The 20,243-nt window shown below is 41.1% G+C and overlaps 1 protein-coding gene across 2 annotated transcripts in view; it reads left to right on the top strand.

Annotated features, from left to right (window-relative positions):
• Positions 1-20,243, top strand: part of MRC2 (mannose receptor C-type 2) — a 128,527-nt gene that overhangs the window by 78,396 nt on the left and 29,888 nt on the right. Inside the window, exons 8-14 of one of the 2 annotated variants that reach the window (XM_082271265.1) lie at positions 4,445-4,599; positions 5,841-5,948; positions 8,554-8,669; positions 10,827-10,975; positions 12,154-12,368; positions 13,962-14,104; positions 14,188-14,290. In XM_082271265.1, coding sequence (XP_082127391.1) covers positions 4,445-4,599; positions 5,841-5,948; positions 8,554-8,669; positions 10,827-10,975; positions 12,154-12,368; positions 13,962-14,104; positions 14,188-14,290 — 989 coding nt within the window. Of the gene's footprint in view, positions 1-4,444; positions 4,600-5,840; positions 5,949-8,553; positions 8,670-10,826; positions 10,985-12,153; positions 12,369-13,961; positions 14,105-14,187; positions 14,291-20,243 lie in introns of both variants that reach the window. The other variant, XM_082271264.1, reaches the window with a different exon arrangement.

Here is a 20,243-nt window from a genome sequence, read left to right as displayed (position 1 = left end):
AACTAACATGGTTAGTGTTTGGCTGAAGCCATTTATTATCAATCAACTGTGTTTACTCTTTTAAGTACCGGTATATAAATCATATATATATATAATTATAATTATAAATCATAATGACAACAGAAACCACCCAAATGACCCTGATCAAAAGATGACATACCCTGGTGATTTTGGCCTGATAACATGCACACAAGTTGACACAAAGTGGTTTGAATGGCTATTAAAGGTAACCATCCTCACCTGTGATCTGTTTGCTTGTAATGTGTGTGTGTATAAAAGGTCAATGAGTTTCTGGACTCCTGACAGACCCTTGCATCTTTCATCAAGTGCTGCACTGACGTTTCTGGATTCTGAGTCACGGGGAAGGCAAAAGAATTGTCAAAGGATCTGCGGGAAAAGGTAGCTGAACTGTATAAAACAGGAAAGGGATATAAAAAGATATCCAAGGAATTGAGAATGCCAATCAGCAGTGTTCAAATTGTAATTAAGAAGTGGAAAATGAGGGGTTCTGTTGAAACCAAACCACGGTCAGGTAGATTTCAGCCACAACTGCTAGAAGAAAGCCATTACTACGCAATGCCACAAAGTATCCCACTTACAATATGCCAAACAGCAGAGACAAGCCTCAAACCTTCTGGCACAAAGTCATTTGGAGTGATGAGACCAAAATTGAGCTTTTTAGGCACAACCATAAACGCTACATTTGGAGAGGAATCAACAAGGCCTATGATGAAAGGTACACCATTCCTACTGTGAAACGCGGAGGTGGATCGCTGATGTTTTGGGGATGTGTGAGCTACAAGGGCACAGGAAATTTTGTCCGAATTGATGGAAAGATGAATCCAGTATGTTATCAAAAAATACTGGAGGAAAATTTGCATTCATCAGCCCGGAAGCTGCGCATGGGACGTACTTGGACATTCCAACTTGACAATGATCCTAAACACAAGGCCAAGTCGACCTGTCATTGGCTACAGCAGAAAAAAGTGAAGGTTCTGGAGTGGCCATCTCAGTCTCCTGACCTCAATATCATTGAGCCACTCTGGGGAGATCTCAAATGTGCAGTTCATGCAAGACAGCCCAAGAATTTACAGGAACTGGAGGCTTTTTGCCAGGAAGAATGGGCAGCTTTACCATCTGAGAAGATAAAGAGCCTCATCCACAAATACCACAAAAGACTTCAGGCTGTCATTGGTGTTAAAGGGGGCAATACACGGTATTAAGAACTGGGGCATGTTAACTTTTGATCAGGGTCATTTGGGTAATTTCTGTTGTTATTATGATTTAAAAAGAGTAAACACTGTTTATTGATTATAAAATGGCTTCAGCAAAACACTAACCATGAGTGAAAGAAAAGTTTTGTGTTATTCATATTCTCTGAAAAATGGCCAAGAAATCATAAATTCTGCCAGGGTATGTAAACTTACGAGCACAACTGTAGATACACTGTATATACTATATGTATGTATATATATATATATATATATATATATATATATATATATATATATATGGACCTGGCTAATAGGGTGGTCTCCATATTGATATTTAATTGCAAACTTTACACAGAAGAAAACTTTTCCTTTTTTTCTACCATGTATTGATACATTTATTGCACATAGGAAGAACACATTCACATATGTAAAAGATTTTCGATTCCCTCTAGAACACGGCTGTACACAAGGCCAGTTTGGTTGCTGTGTAATCAGTTCTGCAGATTGCTGAACACATTTTGGCCGGACCGTAGCTTTGGCCTTGTTGGGGCTCTTTCAGTCATCTGTTCTTTGCATTAGAGAAGCGCTGACTCTGCATTCTTTTGCATTTTGGACACAGCAGCCAGCCTGGAGGCGTAGAGAAATCTTTTCCTAAAGCATTATGTTGCCTATATAAAAATGTATTCTTTTTGGAAAGTAATCATATACAATTTATTGTCATTTTGCTTTAACAATAAAAAGTTTTCTTTAAAGCTGTAATAAACCCAGAAGCAAACATTAACCACTTGCCGACCGCCCACGGTATATTTACTGCGGCAGTCGCCCAGGAGCCTGCAGGGGGCGAGCGCCGCCGCCTGAGGCGCGCTCCCACCCACGCTCGTTCACGGCCATCTCCGCGCATGTGACCGGCGGCTCCGATGTCCGCTGGCCACTCGAGATCTCCCGCCGGAGAGGGAGAAAGGCAGGCCGCTGATGTAAACAAAGCCGTCTGTCATTCTCCCTGGTGTAACTGCAGAGATCATACGATCCTGCTATGTAGGATCGTATGTCTCTGTGGTTACATCACGAGCCACGCCCCTTTACAGTTAGAATCATGCCCCTAGGGACACACTTAACCCCTTGATCGCTTATAAAGTTAACCCCTTCCCTGCCAGTGTCATTTTTACAGTAACAGTGCATATGTATAGCACTGATTACTGTAGTAATGTCACTGATACCCCCAAAAGTGTAAAAAATGTTAGTCAGGGGTCCGATTTGTCCACCGCAATGTCGCAGTCCCGCAAAAAAAATTGCAGATTCCCGCCATTACTAGTTAAAAAAGAGAACAATAAAAATGACATAAATCTTTCCCTTAGTTAGTAAAAATAAGTTTTGCGCAAACCAATCAAAATACGCTTATTGCAATTTTTTTTACCAAAAATATGTAGCAGAAAAACAAATTGGCTTAAAATGTTAAAAAATTTTGATTTTTACATTTTTTGGGGGGGAATTTCATATAAAAAAATGTGAAAAATATTGTTATTTTTTCAAAATTTACGCTCTTTTTTTGTTTATAGCGCAAAAAATAAAAATCGCACAGGTGATCAAATACCACCAAAAGAAAGCTCTGTTTGTGGGAAAAAAAGGATGTCAATTTCATTTGAGTACAGGAAAGTCCTCCGGGGCTTAAGTGGTTAATTATATTGCAGCTTACCAATTCTTAGATTTGATAGCTGCATTCATTTTCTTTTTTAAGGTTTTTTTTTTTCTTCTATTTGCATTTTTGATTCAGCCAGTAAGTCTGTTGTTTTTCAAAAGAATACGCTCTCTTCCAGATGTATCAGATTACAGAGATGAAGCAAACCATTTCATTTAACATTGGTAGGGGTGCTTACAATGATTCGTTTTTATTTATATATGTAAATCCTGTATCCCAAAAGGAAAAAAAAATGTTTGCTGTACCTGCTTATAAAGTTTTAGCTGGAATTAGGCTTCAATTTGTTAGTGTATCTAAATTCTCGTACATCCAGCACTCTCCTCCACCCATACTTATAATGCTGCCATCCAAATGTGCCCCCATGCTCCTTCATCCAGAGTGAAGGCACTTTAATACAGGAGGTGTGTTACTTGCCAGATCACTAGGAGAAAACAGAGGGAAAAATGAGTAAAAAAAAGAAAACAAAAGCAGCCACTGCATCTAAGGATTGGTATGCTGCAACATATTTAATTTTTGGTTTTGGGTTTAATACCAATTTAATATCACTTTAAAAATAAAATCCCTAGTCTTGGAAAACCTATTTTGTATCAATTTTATTCAATTATTTAGGTTTGCGAGTTTATAAACCATTTTTTTTCTTCAATAGTTTGTAGAAAATTTTTGGTTTTACAAATAACCATTTTTTCAGGATGCATTCCAGAGGGCTGTCATCTCTTGTCTTTGGGTTGCTTTAGGCTACGTTCACATCTTGGCGTTGCTATTACGGGCGTTTTTATGGGCGTTTTTTTCAGGCATTTTTATGGGCGTTTTTGCAGGCGTTTTACATTTGTTTTTACAGGTGATTTTTGTGCAGGCGTTTTTGGATTGAATAGAGACCAATGGAAAACGCCTGTAATCTGCCCAAAAAGAAGCTCATGTACTTTTTTGAGCGTTGGGCGTTTTGCTCACGGCGTCAAAACGCTCAGATGTGAACAGGGGCCATTGAAATGAATAGGATTTGTCTTGTTGGGCGTTTTGAGAGCTGATCCTAGAGCAGAAAAAACACCCCCAAAACGCCTACATGTGAACGGAGCCTTAATGCTGTAATGATTGGGGTTGCTTTAATGCTGACGTAGACACTGTATTTAGAAATGCAGTATATAGAAAACAAGAACTTGCACCTTTCTTTCTGACTATGTCTGTCACACGTGTTCTTTGAGAACAACCAACTTCGCAGCACAATTAAAGTCACTCAATGAACCACCGTCGCTTTTTTGGGGAGCATTGAAATTGTATTCACTTAGCTTGCCATTAGTTTGAGTTTTTTACAACCCATTCCAGCCAGATTCAGTGGGGTGTTTACAGTGCAGTGGGCAGGCCAGCAGCCTCTTATCACATGGCTCTATGGTGTACAACTTTCCTCTCTGGTAACCACTACACTTTAAACCTGGGAACATTTGGCTTGGCTTAGAAATGTACTGCCGCCTTCTCAGCTTTTTTGAAGCTTAATATAGATTTCAAAATCTTTGAAGAATATTGTTTATATATTCCCCAGATGTGGAAGAGTTGTGGATTGGGCTCAATGACATCAAGCATCAGATGAGCTTTGAATGGTCAGATGGGAGTGCAGTTACCTTTACCTCTTGGCATCCTTTTGAACCCAACAACTTTAGGGACAGCATGGAGGATTGTGTGACTATCTGGGGACCGGTGAGTCATAAGCTATCAGCTTTTATCTGTGATTAGACCAGCTTTTCTCAACCTTTTTATTGCAGAGGAAAACTTGAAGTAATTTTTTTTAGGTCTCAGGGACCCCCTGGTAAGATCAGTCCATCGGGGGGTCATTTGGTAAATGCCCCTTACTTTGGTGGTGATAAGTGGAAAAAAAATACACCTTACAAGGTGGCCAGAATTACAACCTTTCAGTCATGCCGCTGGCTCTGCCAAGTAGCATTGGACCTGGAACTATGCATCACTATCATAGCTCAAGGAACCCATAGACAACCCTTCATTAGTCCTAGGGTTCTACAAAACCCTGGTTGAGACTGCCTGGTTTAGACCAATCCACAATCATTTCTAATTCTCTGATAAGGTTTACAACAGTAGCAGCTCAATGCCAATCAAACTGACGGCAAGTTTTATAACAATTCCTTTCATTCATTCATCCTTTTTGGCCCAAGGTTCCCAAAGGGTTCGAATACCAAAACGTGATATGGCTTATAAGAAGCTCCTGACTTTTAACATGCAATAGTTAGGTGTCCCTGCCAAGTAAGGTGTCCCTGCCATATATCATGAAACTGGGAGACGCAAGGTCTCTAACATCCACCAGCTCCGTGATGTCGTCATAGGAGAGTGGAAGAGGACTCCAGTGGTAACCTGTGAAGCTCTGGTGAACTCCATGCCTAAGAGGGTTAAGGCAGTGCTGGAAAATAATGGTGGCAACACAAAATATTGACATTTTGGTCCCAATTTGGACTTTTTTTACTTAGGGGTGTGCTCACTTTTGTTGCCAGTGGTTTTGACATTAATGGCTGTGTGTTGAGTTATTTTGAGGGGACAGCAAATTTACACTGTTATACAAGCTGTACACTCACTACTTTACATTGTAGCAAAGTGTCATTTCTTCAGTGTTGTCACATGAAAAGATATAATAAAATATTTACAAAAATGTGAGGGGTGTACTCACTTTTGTGAGATACTGTATAAAGGTCTGTTGACAGTTGAAGCTAATAATGAGGTCTGGCTACCAGGTAAATTGTGGACCTAGGCATTATCGCACCCAAAGCTCTTCAAAGCCTCCAGACTCCAGGACTCCAAAGTTTTTTTACATTTTATTTTAAGCTTCCTTGAAATTAGTTCATGGACACTGGATATTCAAGTGGAGTTACAATTTAAGACATGTTTTGTTTTATAGTGTTTTGTCTGTTTTTAATGGAATCTGTTCTTAATAGGAGGGAAAATGGAATGACAGTCCATGCAACCAAACACTGCCATCAATCTGTAAGAAACCTGGATTAGTCACACAAGGGAGCTCTGAGGACAATCATGGGTGCCAAAAGGTACTGGCAGGGTATGCTGGGATTTGTAGATCCTTAATAACTGTTTCGTTTTAGCTTGTCGCTGCATCATGTTTATCAGACATTGTATGTAGTAGGAGCTCAGTGTAGATTAAAAGTTGAATTAAATCTTTTTATTTCTAACAATTACCTTATCACTCAGAGGCACCATAATAGGCACTGTAGTATGGTCTGAGGCTTGCTCGGGTAATTTGCACACATTTTGAGTTAATGTTAATTTTGTTTACATTCAACTCCAAGTTACTTCCAGGCCTTTACTTGCTCTGCCATATGTTATGATTATATTTCATATAGCATATAAAAGTAGTATGCGGGAAGTATGTCAGCCCCCATACCTGTCTGTAGCTCGAAACCCATACTTCACTCACCTTTGTCAGTGCTCATGGTATACAGTATATGACATTAAAATTATTCAATAAATCCCAGAATCCGTGTCCAATAAATATCATCTGTGATGGAACTTACACTCAGATACCTATAGGTATAATGTTAAAATTTAATTTATCAAAGTGTGTATCCATTCTTTTGTTTTTGGACAGAGTGGGGAAGAACTAAAACTTGTGTCAGGTTTTCACCACAGTGATTCCTTCACTTCCCGATTAGAAAAAGGTCAGGAAGTGAAGGGAAATCTCTCTTACAGCAACACAGACAAAACTAAAAATGCCTTTTTTAAAAGCTGAAGTTTTGTTTTTTGGGGTGTTTTTTGGATACAGCACCAAACTCAATCATGCGCAATGATGTGTACCCTCTTATATGGTTCTTGTAAAAATCTTCCATTCAGTGCCTCCTTAAGAGGTTCTGGATACTGCCCTAAGCAGCTGTCCTCCTTTTGTGAGTGTTAACAGTAGCCGCTGCTACTGAGAAAAGTTGCTCCACTCATTTGCCCCCTACTGCCCTCTCTGCCATTTACAGAACTCATAATACTAGTCTCCCGCAGTATTTACACTTTGTGAATGGGCAGAGGAGACCCTGTCATTCAAGTGTTCCTCCTCTATTCCTAGAATGCTATGCATTGTGGGACAGTAGTAGTTTGATTTCTGTGAATGGCAGACAGGGCATAAGGCTACATTCACACCTGAACGTAGCGTTTTCGCACGTTTTTACCGCGAATTTACCACAATTTTTACCGCGATTTACAGGCGTTTTTACAGGCGTTTTTTGTGCAGGCGTTTTTAGATTGAATAGAGACCAATGGAAAATGCCTGTAATCTGCCCAAAAAGAAGCTCATGTACTTTTTTGAGCGTTGGGCGTTTTGCTCACAGCGTCAAAACGCTCAGATGTGAACAGGGGCCATTGAAATGAATAGGATTTGTCTTGGGCGTTTTGAGAGCTGATCCTAGAGCAGAAAAACTCCCCAAAACGCCTACATGTGAACGGAGCCTAAGTGGATTGGCAATATGCACAATTTTTCTCAGTAGCAGAGGCTGCTGTTAACTTTCAAAATGTTTGTTTTGAAGCACCTGGAATGTAAAAATTACCATGTCAAGAACTGCTATCAGTCTCTTGTAACAAGTGGCCACCTCAGCTGTCTGTAACTGTCTCTATCTAACTTAGTGTTCAGTTGGGACAGGCAGGAGCCTTGGCATTTCTTTGTAGAAGCTGACCCTTTTAGCAGTCCCATTTCTGCAGCTAGTGGTCTTGACCATCTTTTTTTTCCAAAAAGACCATCTTTTTTAGCAATTGGCTGTCTCAGCAGTCTCTTGATACAGGTGGCGCTTTTTTTTTTTTTAGAAGATGGCTCCTGAAAAAAGGTGGCCACCTTAGAAGTCTCTTGTAAACGTACTGGCCTTTCACTTGCAATGCATCATTTTAATGCTAGACTAAAGTATACTTTTAGAGGATGTACTTTTTCAGAATACTGATGGATATGCAATGTGTGTTCATTAATAAGACTTTTTGTCTCTCTGGTGGGTGTAGATGTTAAGTCATTGGCATGGTGCCTAGTGATACACTTATCGTGATACTGCACGTAACTCCTAGTGTGTGTTCAGCTGGTCAACCAGCCCTGTCTTCTTGATTATTGACACTGGCATCCTCAAGGGGGAACTGTTGTCTCTTTAAAAGTGCTAAGTACAGAATAAGTTGGTTAGATGCGAACTTAGTGGAAAATTCCTGCGAGAAGCAGTTCCAATGTTTTCTGTGCTATCTATGTTCTCTAGCCTCCAGAATAACCTAAGCAGCACACCTGGTTGAATCTTCTCCAAAAGAAGCATCGTTCTGTCACCTAGTAACCTACGTCCACCCACAAAGTAAATCACTTCTGTGTGAGAAGCTCGGCATGTTGTTTCTGTCAATGTGCTCCTACAACTAAATTAAGGCGGAATCAGACAGGAAATTATTGGTTGCGTGTGAGCGGAGCAAACTGTAAAACAAGCATAACAGGCAAAATGCACTGCTAGTACAATCTGTTTTGAGAAGTAGATAGTTGTCACCATCTAGTGGAGATCACTGGCTGGACACAATGCACTGGAAGATCAATATGTTTTTATTGTCTTAAGACACCTGCAAAAAAGTGACTACTTTTCCTATTTTATTTTGGCAGCATTATATACAATATAGTCTGAACAGTATTCCTAATTTCTCTAGGGCTGGAGTTGGCACAGTCCTGCTTGTTACTGGCTGAGTGATGACCAAGTGACGTACAATGAAGCAATCAAGTCCTGCTCTGACCGCAGCTCTAGACTGGTCACTGTGCAGAACAGGTAGGTGTCCTCAAGGGCAGATATCAACTTATAAGTGTTCGATTCATTTTTTCCATATGTTCAATTTAAATAATAATTAAAGCATGTAGTGACACTAAGGTTTTTTGGAATCCCACACTTGCTTGTTTGTTAAAGGTTTGCCTAAATTACATAATTGCCATCAACTGGTTTACGTAAAAGAGATTTTAACCACTTAAGCCCCGGAAGATTTTACCCCCTTCCTGACCAGGGCCTATTTTGCAATTCGGCACTGCGTGACTTTAACGGACAATTGCGCGGTCGTGCGACGCTGTACCTAAACTAATTTGACGTCCTTTTTTTCCCACAAACAGAGCTTTCTTTTGGTGGTATTTGATCACCTGTGCGATTTTTTGATCATGCGCTATAAACAAAAAAAGAGCGTCAATTTTGCAAAAATAACAATATTTTTCACATTTTTTATATGAAATTCCCCCCAAAAAAATGTAAAAATCAAAATTTTTTTAACATTTTAGGCCAATTTGTTTTATGCTACCTATGTTTGGTAAAAAAAAAATATGCAAAAAGCGTATTTTGATTGGTTTGCGCAAAAGTTATTGCGTTTACTAACTAAGGGAAAGATTTTTGTCATTTTTGTTGTTTTTTTTTTTAATGAGTAATAGCAGCGATCTGCGATTTTATTGCGGGACTGCGACATTGCGGCGGACAGATCGGACCCTTGACTGACATTTTTGACACTTTTGGGGTTACCAGTGACATTACTGCAGTAATCAGTGATATACATATGCACTGTTACTGTAAAAATGACACTGGCAGTGAAGGAGTTAACTTTATTGGAGAGGGAGGGGTTAAGTGTGTCCCTAAGGGCGTGTTTCTAACTGTGATTGGCTGTGGCTACTACTGTAAGAACAGAGGTCAACGGTCCTACATAGCAGAACCGTTTGATCTCCATTCTTACACAGGGAAGAATGACAGACGGCTTTGTTTACATTAGCTGCCTGCCTTTCTTCCGGTGTAACGGAAGATCGCGAGTGCCCGGCGGACATCGGGTCCGTCGGGCACACGCGCGCGGGGGGTCCGGGACCGCGCGGGAGCGCGCCTCTGGCGGCGCGCGCTCGCTCCCTAGACCCTCACAGGCTAGCGACGTAGCCCTATTTCACTGTATAGGTCCTAATATAAGGCAAAACAATGGGTAAACTTTACTGCCCCCCCCCCCTCCCCAGCATCACATTCTCACCTTTACTTTGGTCTTTACTGCACCATTCAGCAGCTGAAAAAATACCCAGCTTTTACCAGGTATAGAAGTGCATGTGACTCATTCCCTTTTTTCTCATGTGATAGCATTGATATAACGGATTGGTCAAGTGCTGTAACATACAGTGCTTTCTTTCATTGTGTTTGATGTGTGAATGGAGTAGTGGGGAAGTAAAAGGAGATGAGTAATTTGCTGACAATTCAGTAAACGTATTGCTTTGCCCTACATGGGCATAATATTCACTTTATATAGGCCTCTGTTCTGCTTGACCCAGATGTCTCAAATTTACAGCTAATGTACAAACCTAAACTAGCGAAGAGCACCTGAAGCTAAATCAATTATGCTATGAACAATAGCCAAAGTTCCATAAAGCACTAAAAACTTGTGGATTTGATCATGCATATTTGTTATTCAACAATTAGAATTTGCTACATATTTTAGGTTTTAGAGCTGGTTCACACTACCACTACCAGAAAGTCGCCCCGTGACTTGAAGAGACTTGGAAGAGACTTGGAAGAGACTTGGAAGAGACTTGGAAGAGACTTGGAAGAGACTTGTGCACTACTTTGAAGAGACAGGCGACTTTGTCTGTGGGGAATGTCTGGCTAATCTCTTTCTTCTTCCTGGAAAGTCTGATAACAAGTCGTGTCAATTAAGATAAGGAGGCAACTCCCATTGAAGTATATGGGACAGTCGGATCACAGGTCGCCTCAAAGTAGTACAGGACCCTTTTCTGAAGTCGGAGCAACTTCAGTAGTGCCAATTAAGACGGCACTGATTGATTAACATTGCTTTTGTTATGTCAAGCTACCTGGGGCAACACAAGTTGCCTCACAAGTCGCGCTAGTGTGAATGGGCTCTTAGTATTTTTTGAGTTTGCTCTATCACCACTGATATTTGTTTTCTTGCTGTGTCTCATGCAGGTTTGAGCAGGCATTTGTTAATAGTCTTCTGTATGGATCAGACGGAAGCTATTACTGGACAGCACTGCAGGATCTGAACCGCACTGGAGTATTCACTTGGTACAATGGTGATGAAGTGACTTACACCCACTGGAACCGGGATGAACCTGGTATGGACCGTGAGCAACTACTGTCTTACCAAACTCCAAACTCCCACATGCCTCATGTTCTCAGAGAAAACTGAGAATATTTATCTGTGTGCAACATAATTTCAATTTTGGAAACAATCAGTAGAACTTTAGAAAATAAGTGGAGCCTAAGCCATTTCTCATGTCATGTTTTTGATGGAAGGCTGAATATTTACAAAGATATTTTTGTGTCCATACAGTGTGAAACCACTGAATTTTATTTGAATTCAATTTGATCACCGCACACCATTGTAGTAGAAAATCGGATACTTTTTTCAATCTTATAAAGATAAAAACATCATGGCACACATCCAAGGAACAGGTGGATTAATGCGTTTTACAGGTTTCATGTTTCACCAGCCTGTTCCTTGTGTGTTTGCCATGATGTTTTTAATCTACAAGATAAAATATATAAATTTATTTTATACTATATCAGGGTGCAGTGATCCACTTGCATTTGAATTGCCATTCGGAGGCGAACCATACATGCACCTGCTGTATAGATTAGGGTCTGACCTGCAGCAGTGTTGTTATAGCTTTGCTACACTGAATTTTAATTGAGTTGTACATGTTGGTTACCAGGTCACATTTATCTGCTTTCATAGGTGTTCATAGGAGGGTAGACTTGAATGATTATAACTTTAGCAATATGATTTTTTTTTACTTGAATTGTTGAAGCATTAGGACCAACCATGACCTTCCCCATGGCTTGCATGATAAACGGGTGCTATATTACAATTACATAGGGAAGCTGCCCCTACTCTATTAAAACCATTGTTTTTATTTAAGTTTTTTTTTTTTCCGATTTACCCTCAGTTCTTGTCTAGTGAAACTGATCTCACTGAAACAGTAGATGAGGGAAAATCTCTCTGAAGGAGCCCTGCATAGCAGTAAAACAGCAGTAAAATATGACATATTCTTAGTCTCTCTAAAAGCTCAACATTAAATTTAATGTAAGGTGTCCAAAACTCTTCTCAACGTAAGAGGAAGAGACGCAACTAAACTGTTTATTTTCCGCATTTGCTGTAAATTAATTTTTTAGATTATTGCCCTCCTGTAATGTTTGTGTTGTGATGTTTAATATTTATATGCTATTTATTACTAATTTCAATGACTATTTTATGTTATTTATTTTCGTTTTTTTCTTTTCATCTACACAGGCTATAATAAAGGGGGATGTGTTGTGTTGGCTACCGGACGCTCTGTTGGTCTTTGGGAGGTAAAGGACTGCGTTACATTCAGTGCAAAGTACATCTGTATGCAGAACCTGATCCCAATGATCCCCCTGTTACCTGCAGCTCGGCCCACACCCAGCCTTAACGGAAGCTGCCCAGATGGCTGGAGCTCTGCATCAACTCTAAGGCATTGCTACAAGGTGAGCACAGAGACGTGGAATAAATTGACAGTGCTAAAAATAATATTTTTTTAGAAAGTCAGAGAATCTTTTAAACACAGCTATTCCTGGTTTTAGAACAATATGTTTTTTATCAGTAGTAACATATCAGACCTTGCTTGATATATCCATCTTTCAATATACAGTATTCTGCAGCATATTACTTGGTGCATAAAGCCTTTCACAGCACTTATTGTGGCTCATTTACACTGGCTCATTTACACTGGTGCTGTTGCCTGTACAGCGTAAAGGAGCATCTTGTTTATGGGGATATGTCTGTACAGTTACTGCTTCCCCATTGAGAAACAAGGGCCGCCTGCATGCAGCTCCAGGTCGGTGTAGCCACATAAATAAGGCGTTCATTCACACTGTACTGGCAAGAGCACCCATGTGAAAGAGTCCCTAGGGTTCTACAAAAACATGCAGACATATATATTCCAAGGCCAACTTCGACAGAAACAACTGAGCCTATCAGTGCCCGTTTCTTGGACTGTGGCAGTAGATTGATTCAGTTGGAAGAAACTTAAAGTGGACCTTTTATTCGTTTAAAATGAAGAAGTATGAAGAAAATCTTGTTATGTCACAATATACAGTAACAGTTTAACAAAAAACTTTTATCCTTTAATCATTGAAGAACAGTCCATGAACTCAATTCAAAAGACTTTTCCTATTTTAGGATAAGGTTAATTATCTGCTGCCGGTAAGAGGGAGCATTTCCTCAGTCCCCTACCTCTCCCCAGTGATCAGACTCGTATTGTAACTTGTACAAAGTCATAGGTGAGAGGCTGCAGTGGAGGGCTGAAATGTGTTAGATGTTTGCAAACACAGCCAAGAACTGTTCAGGACTCAGGATTTATATAAATGGGTCACCATTGAGCCAGAGACGTACTCCAGGAAGTAGATGGTGAATGTGGATTGGGCTTAAATAAATATGTCTACGTTCTTGTGACGAAAAAAGAAGATGAAACTATTGTCAGGGGGAATACTTTGATTGGTAATAAATACCTGGACTTTCACACTTACACATTATTCAGCATGCACTTAACATGAAAACATATATCTATCTGATGCTAGGTTCACCTTAAGCAGGAGGCCTGTGTGCCTGAAACGCGTCGGGTGGGAGGATTTCCTTCAAACCAAACATATACCACTAAGTATATGTACCATCATCATCTCTACTTCCTTGGTTTTACATCCATACACATTCTTTGTATATATTGTAATGGTTGTATACCTCAGATCTTTCACAGAACTATTTTAAAATTTTTTGCTATTAATAAAATGATTTAAATTTTACTTCTTTGTGGAAGTGTATTTGCCGTTAAAATCCCGCACCCCAGGGGGACCCCTTGTCCATTTTAAGCAGGAGGGAGAACAGATAAAGCCCACATGGGCAATGTCTTTGTTGAATACTCTACACAGGAATATAGTTCTGGAAGACAAGAGCGTAAACCAACAGGCTGCCATACTGCCTGGCCTAGATAAGTCTGCTGTTTTCTAGGATGTGTAGGAGCCATCACAATTGCTAATATGCTGTCCAAATTATGGACTTATTTTCTCTGTCCTCCTATTCAGGTTTATCATTCGGAGAAGCTACAAGAAAAAAAGTCTTGGATTTCAGCTCAGCAGTCCTGCCGGGAAATTGGGGCTCAGCTGCTCAGTGTCTCCAGCGTAGCAGAAGAACACTATGTGGCTCATTTCCTGAACAAAATATTTGGGTTCGTTCTCACTGTCTTCGCACTCTCACTTTGTAACCCTCCATGCAATTGGACCAGACTGATGATTATATACTTTTTCACAGTGAATCGGAACCAGAAAATCATGAGCAGCTCTGGTTTTGGATTGGTCTGAACCGCAGAGATCCCAGTGGTGATCAGAGTTGGGTCTGGAGCGATGGACAGGGGGTGAGTCAATTATGTGCCACAATATATAAATGTATAGCAGTAAACATATAAGCATTAATAAGCACCCTCTAGCATTGAAATATATGTTACCATTTACAGCAAAAATGAAGAACAAAGCCGCACTTCCATAAAGTCTCGCTATAAAATGTATTCATAGCAACTGACTTCTGACATAGTCCCTGTCCTAAGCCACGTCCCTGTGGCTCGTATTCCCATAGTTGGGCTTTTTTGTAGAAGTCTATAAGGTCTAGGACCTCTACTAATAAGCCCAATTGGGGTGAAATGTGTTAGGGGGTGACTTAGGACAGGGACTATGTCAGAAGCTAACAGCTTTTATTAAACCTTATGTTGAGATTTTATGGGAATGTGGCTTTGCTCTTCGTTTTTGCCATACCTGTATGTGCCAAGCGGGATAAGTTCTTAAACTGATTGTAAATGATCATCTTGTAAAACAATCCATTGAGTTTAAAATAGAATTAAAAAGGCAAAACATTTGTGTAAAGATATTAAAAAACATAATCAATACCTTTTCTTCTCTTTTTTATAAGTGATCCCATTCCCTCTGTTACCAGCTGCAGAGGTGCAACAACAGCACACTGAGCTTCCGAGCAAATGGCTGTGCAGCAGGGCATGTCAGGACAAGTCTGATCATTGGAGGAGCACAGGACCCCTAGAGGACTGACCATGCTGTGCTCTCCTACTTAGCGTGGTCAGTTTTTAATAGGAAAGCAGAGAGACTGTCAGGAACACCAGAATTTCACACAAAGGAAGCAATACAAAGAGAACAGGATACTTTTTCATACATAAGTACATGGTATAGCAGGCACATCTGGAATATGAAATGAGGAGGTGGACTGGAGGAATACACCCGGGGGGCTTGGATCAGTACAGTCCTTTCTTTGTGTCTACTATGTTCCCAATTCCCACCATAAAAGTAAGAGATCCTTTTACTGCCTGTAATCCAGAGTTGAGCATCACTAGAGTTAGAGGCCCATATCATCCTATCTAATAATACATGGCCAAAGAGGCTGCTCTAAGCTCTTTATTTCTCCCTCTCCCATGTCACAACTCTTGCAATCCATAGACAGCAGCTGTTAAAACCAGGGGCGGACTGTCCATTCTGGCACTGCCCAAAGACCCAGGCCCAGTAGGGGGCCCCATGCAGGCTTCCCACTGTAGCTTTAGAAGTCTCCTGCATCGCATCCCAACTTCTGCTGCTTCTTTCCCCCTGTGTGCTGTGTGTGAACACTGGTGAATGCAGAGCAGACCCCGGCAGAACGGAACAGGCTGCTGTCCAAGCCGGGAGTCTAGTTCCTTGTCATGACCGTTCATCTTCAGTCTGCTGCTCTTTACTGATAAGAGGACAGCTGTAACAGTCACCACATTCCCGGGATGAGGCACAGGAAGACATCTTCTATCAATTGGGGTGAGCTGCTCACATGGGGTTGCCATCTCATCCTTTTAAACCAGGAAACACATTGACCGGTTCCAGACCGCCCACCGCTTATTTACTGCAGCGGGCTGGCCCTCCTGCGTGAAACGACGTAGTCCTTCGTTGGTCGCGCGCCTGTAGCTAGGGGGCGAGTGCGCGCTCCCATCCCCACTTGTCCCCATCTGACACCCGCGATCGCTCCCCACTGACAGAGGAGAATGGACAGAGACCGTTCTTCTCTCTGGAATGATCACAGAGCTCCTGTGATCATTTCACAAGCCATGCCCCCCCACAGTTAGAATCACTCCCCTAGGCTCACATTTAACTCCTTGATCAACCACAGTGTTAACCCCTTCTCTGCCAGTGGGATTATTACAGTAACAGTGTATATTTTTAGCACTGATTACTGTAGTAATGTCACTGGTCCCCCCAAAAGTATAAAAAATGTGAGTTAGGGGTCTGATCTGTCCGCCGCAATGTCGCAGTCCCGCCAAAAATTTGCAGATCATCGTCATTACTAATAAAAAAACAATAAAAACAATAAAAATGACATACATCTATATTAATAATGTCGGTGGAACGGACAAGTGTGAAAGGACCCTAATCAGCCTCACAAACTGTGTAATTCATATGTGTCCTGGTTTAAAGGGATGAGGTGGCAACCCTATGCTCATGTGGGGGAGGGGATCTTTTACATGAAGGCAGATACGTGCGATGTATGGGCAATGCAAATTCAGCCATACAGATAGTATGGCTGAATTTGAACCTGATTCTTGGGTCTGCAGCACAATCAGATCGCATGGTGGTTCACACTTATGCGATCCGATTCATGTCCGAATGTCAGTTCGCACTGTGATATGTGAACTGATCTGGGGGTGTCGTTAACTTTGAATTGACACCCCCAGCGATTTGCATATGGCAATGTGAACTGCCTGCGCTGGGAATGCGATGCGAGAGCCTGCAGTAGATTTTCAGGGTTCCCGCATTGCATAAGTGTGAACCGGGACTTAAGTATATCCCATGGTGAGTTTAAAGAAGCCACACATCCCCCACTTTTGCTGCACTTTCCTATCCTGTCTGTGCCTATCACACTGGGGGCTACACACTTGTGTGCTATTTCATTTCTTCCTGGGATCCTTATGTAGGAATCTTTTCCCTCTGTAGACATTTCACTTTTCCGAAAGCAGTATACTCCTTTCTGATTACCCACAACAAAGAACCTCTCCCCAGAAGGTGCTTGGGGCTGTAATAAAAAATACTGATGCCATTGCAAATATTGTCAAGAAATGTACAGTTTATTGACATAAACAGGGGAAAGAAACAGTTAAAATAATAGTACTGTCATGTGCTGTCCGCTTCACTAACCCTGTGAACAAGCCGGGTGTTCTGACTAGTGATCGACCGATATCGTTTTCTTAGTGCTGATACCGATATTTTGGTCATCAAATATCGGTATCGGCTGATATTGGCTGATATTTTCGGACATTTAAAAACATTTAGGAAAATTTTTCTTTTTACAGGTACTCTCGTGGAGGGATCTGGGGGTCTAAAAGACCCCAAACCCCTCCTCTGCAGTTAAAAGCATTCAAAACGCCACGTTTTGCTCGCATTTTTTTTAATTTGCCGCCGAGTACCCGGAAGTGATGTCATGAATTCTCTTCCGGGTTTTTACATGGAGTCCTGATCAGAACCGAATGCAGCTTTAATCGGGGTCTTCTATTTAGCGGCCATGCAGGTAGGATGCCCGGGTCTCCTGGCGGGACGGGAGACCCGGGCGAGCTGCGGAAGGCGGCGGAAGGGGGGAGACGTCCCCTCCCGCTCCTTGTAATGACAGCCGAGCGGGTTCTCAGCCGCATCAGTTGTCATTACAAGACAGCTATGGACGCCAGTACCGGGATGATGCCTCTAGCTGCAGGCATCACTCCGGTACATGCACTTTCCCTAAATATCGGCAATATCGGTAACCTCAGGAGCCGATTCCGATATATCGGTGAAAGTGCATATCGGCCCTCGATGTATTGGCATTGCCAATAATCTGTCGATCCCTAGTTCTGACCAATGGATGGAGCTGAGTAAGAGCCAATCCTGCAGCTGTCACAGAAAAAACCTGGGGGTGCTTAGGGAAAAGGGGACAAGCTACTCCCTGTGTTGCTAACCCCAGGGGCCCAATGAGTTGTCAGTCCGCCCATGGTTAAAACTGTGTAAAAATCCACTTTACACTCAATACCTACGGTATTTATAAAAAGTCAGACCAGATATAATGACTTCATCCCTTCTTTCCTGACTGACTGGAATATTTTTTTTTTCTATTGACTCAGTTCATAAGAGAGCTTCCGATTTATTGGCAGCCTCATTGCAAATACTCAGTGGAAGGTATTCAGACACGAGAATGGGATCTAATTTCTGGAAGAATTGTTAAAAAATGATTTTAAATTCATCAGATTGTGGCATAAACATACATGATCAGACAACACAAAATGTGCATATTTATGCCAATGCGAGTGAAAGCAGGAGCATAGCTAGACATACTCCAAACTGTACAATAGAAACTGGCTAAACATATCTATTCAATATTTTTTTTTCCTAGAGTTGCCTGGTACAGTATGCTGGTATCTATGGGCATAATAGTCTTCTCTTACCTCTGGGTACCCATTACATGATAAGTGTCTCGTTACATTGATATGTGTCCCTGGCTGCTTGTTATCAGTTAATACAAAAAGTCTACATATAGTAGAGGTGCCTTCAAAATGTCTACTTTTAGTAGAGGTGTGAATGTTTCTACTAAAGCCTCGTACACACGATCAGATTATCGGACAAATTTTCTTTAGTTCTTGTTGCATGCTATTCTCACATGGAAAGTGAAGAGGTTATTCTCGTACGACAGAATTCAACTTCAGAAGTGATGTCCTGAATCTAAATGTTAGTCCTGACACAAAAAAAACGTTTGCTAGAAAACTGCCCTTTCTCATGGACAGATGAAAAAATATCTTACTTGGGAATTACCATCACACCTCGAACCTCTGACCTTATTCATTCGAATTTAAAACCCCTAAAGCAAAAAATCTGTGAAGACCTTAATAATTTCTCAAAAATTGACCTAACATGGGGAGCGAGAATGGCGGTAATAAAAATGACCATCCTTCCTCAAATTTTATACCTATGTAGAGCATTACCGGTCCCCATGCCCAAAACAAATTTGAATGCCCTTACAAGTATTATTAGGAAATTGATATGGTCAGGGAAAAAAGCCTTCCATGTACTCACTGGGCACAAATCCATGGGAGGAGCTGGACTACCAAATTTACAAGCTTATTGGTGGGCCTCCAGGCTAGACCAACTAAAACATTGGAACACCAGTAGTGAAACCCCATTATGGGCATTAATTGAGGAAGACTTGGTGCCGACTAAAAACCTAACACTCATGCTTCAGTGTGATTTATGGATACCTTGGAACTGGCCAAACATTCCCATCACAGTCAAAGCTTCTCTGCAAGCTTGGAGAGCTATTTCCAAATTAACACCCACGGTAAACCTTTTCCACGCCTGTGATATTCCCATCAAGATATTAGAATCTAAATTTAAAAAGCTTAATGTCACTAAGTTAGGTGATCACGGTCTATCACTCATAAAACAACTCTGCAGTAATTGTAGGCTTAAAGATAAAGAGGAAATTATCCAGGAATTCTCCCTTCCACTTGACCTATCACTCACCATCTCCAAGATCATTTTCACTCTAGCTAAACATCCAATATCAGAACTACTAACTAATTCCCAAACATGGAATTTCATCTCCACTGTACCACCCCTTACTAAAGGTATATCCCTCTTTTACTCCTGCCTTACATCTGATTCCCTTAAAATTAAATCACCACACATGCTGAAATGGGAGAAAACGCTTAATAAATCCTTCACCCTAAAGCAATGGCAAATAGCGATCAATTCGACCCACAAACTATCACTTTGTACAAATCATTGGGAAATGATGACAAAGATTGTAAATAGGTGGTATTTCACTCCTTATAGGTTATCCAAAATAAATCCCTCCCTTTCACCACTATGCTGGAGAGAATGTGGTAGAGTGGGTACCTTACAGCACGTCCTCTGGGAGTGCCCCTCCCTCACAAGCTTTTGGAAAGCAATTTTCAAATGTATGGCATCTATCACTGGAATATTAACGCCGCCCAAACCAGAGTTGGCATTATTGAATCTAAATATTGAATTATACCCACTGACGTATAGACAAATGATAGTACATCTACTTTCGGCTGCCAGAATTTTAATACTACGTAAGTGGAAAACCACCGATGCCCCAAACCTTTCTGAGGCAATCACCCTGGTAAATGAGAACTATAAACTAGAAAACGCTTTATCCTTCAACGCATTAACCCATCACAAATTTCAAAAATCTTGGTCGGAGTGGCCCTATTTAACACCTGATATTAGAAGCTTATAATGTAACTTTCTATTCTACTCATTCTGGTCCGGGGGATGATGAGGGGTGTCGACAACCCGTGGCTTGGT

The sequence above is a fragment of the Pelophylax lessonae genome, assembly GCF_965119305.1.
Source record: "Pelophylax lessonae genome assembly, chromosome: 11".
Lineage (NCBI taxonomy): Eukaryota > Metazoa > Chordata > Amphibia > Anura > Ranidae > Pelophylax > Pelophylax lessonae.
This window is presented reverse-complemented; position numbering and strand designations above follow the sequence as displayed.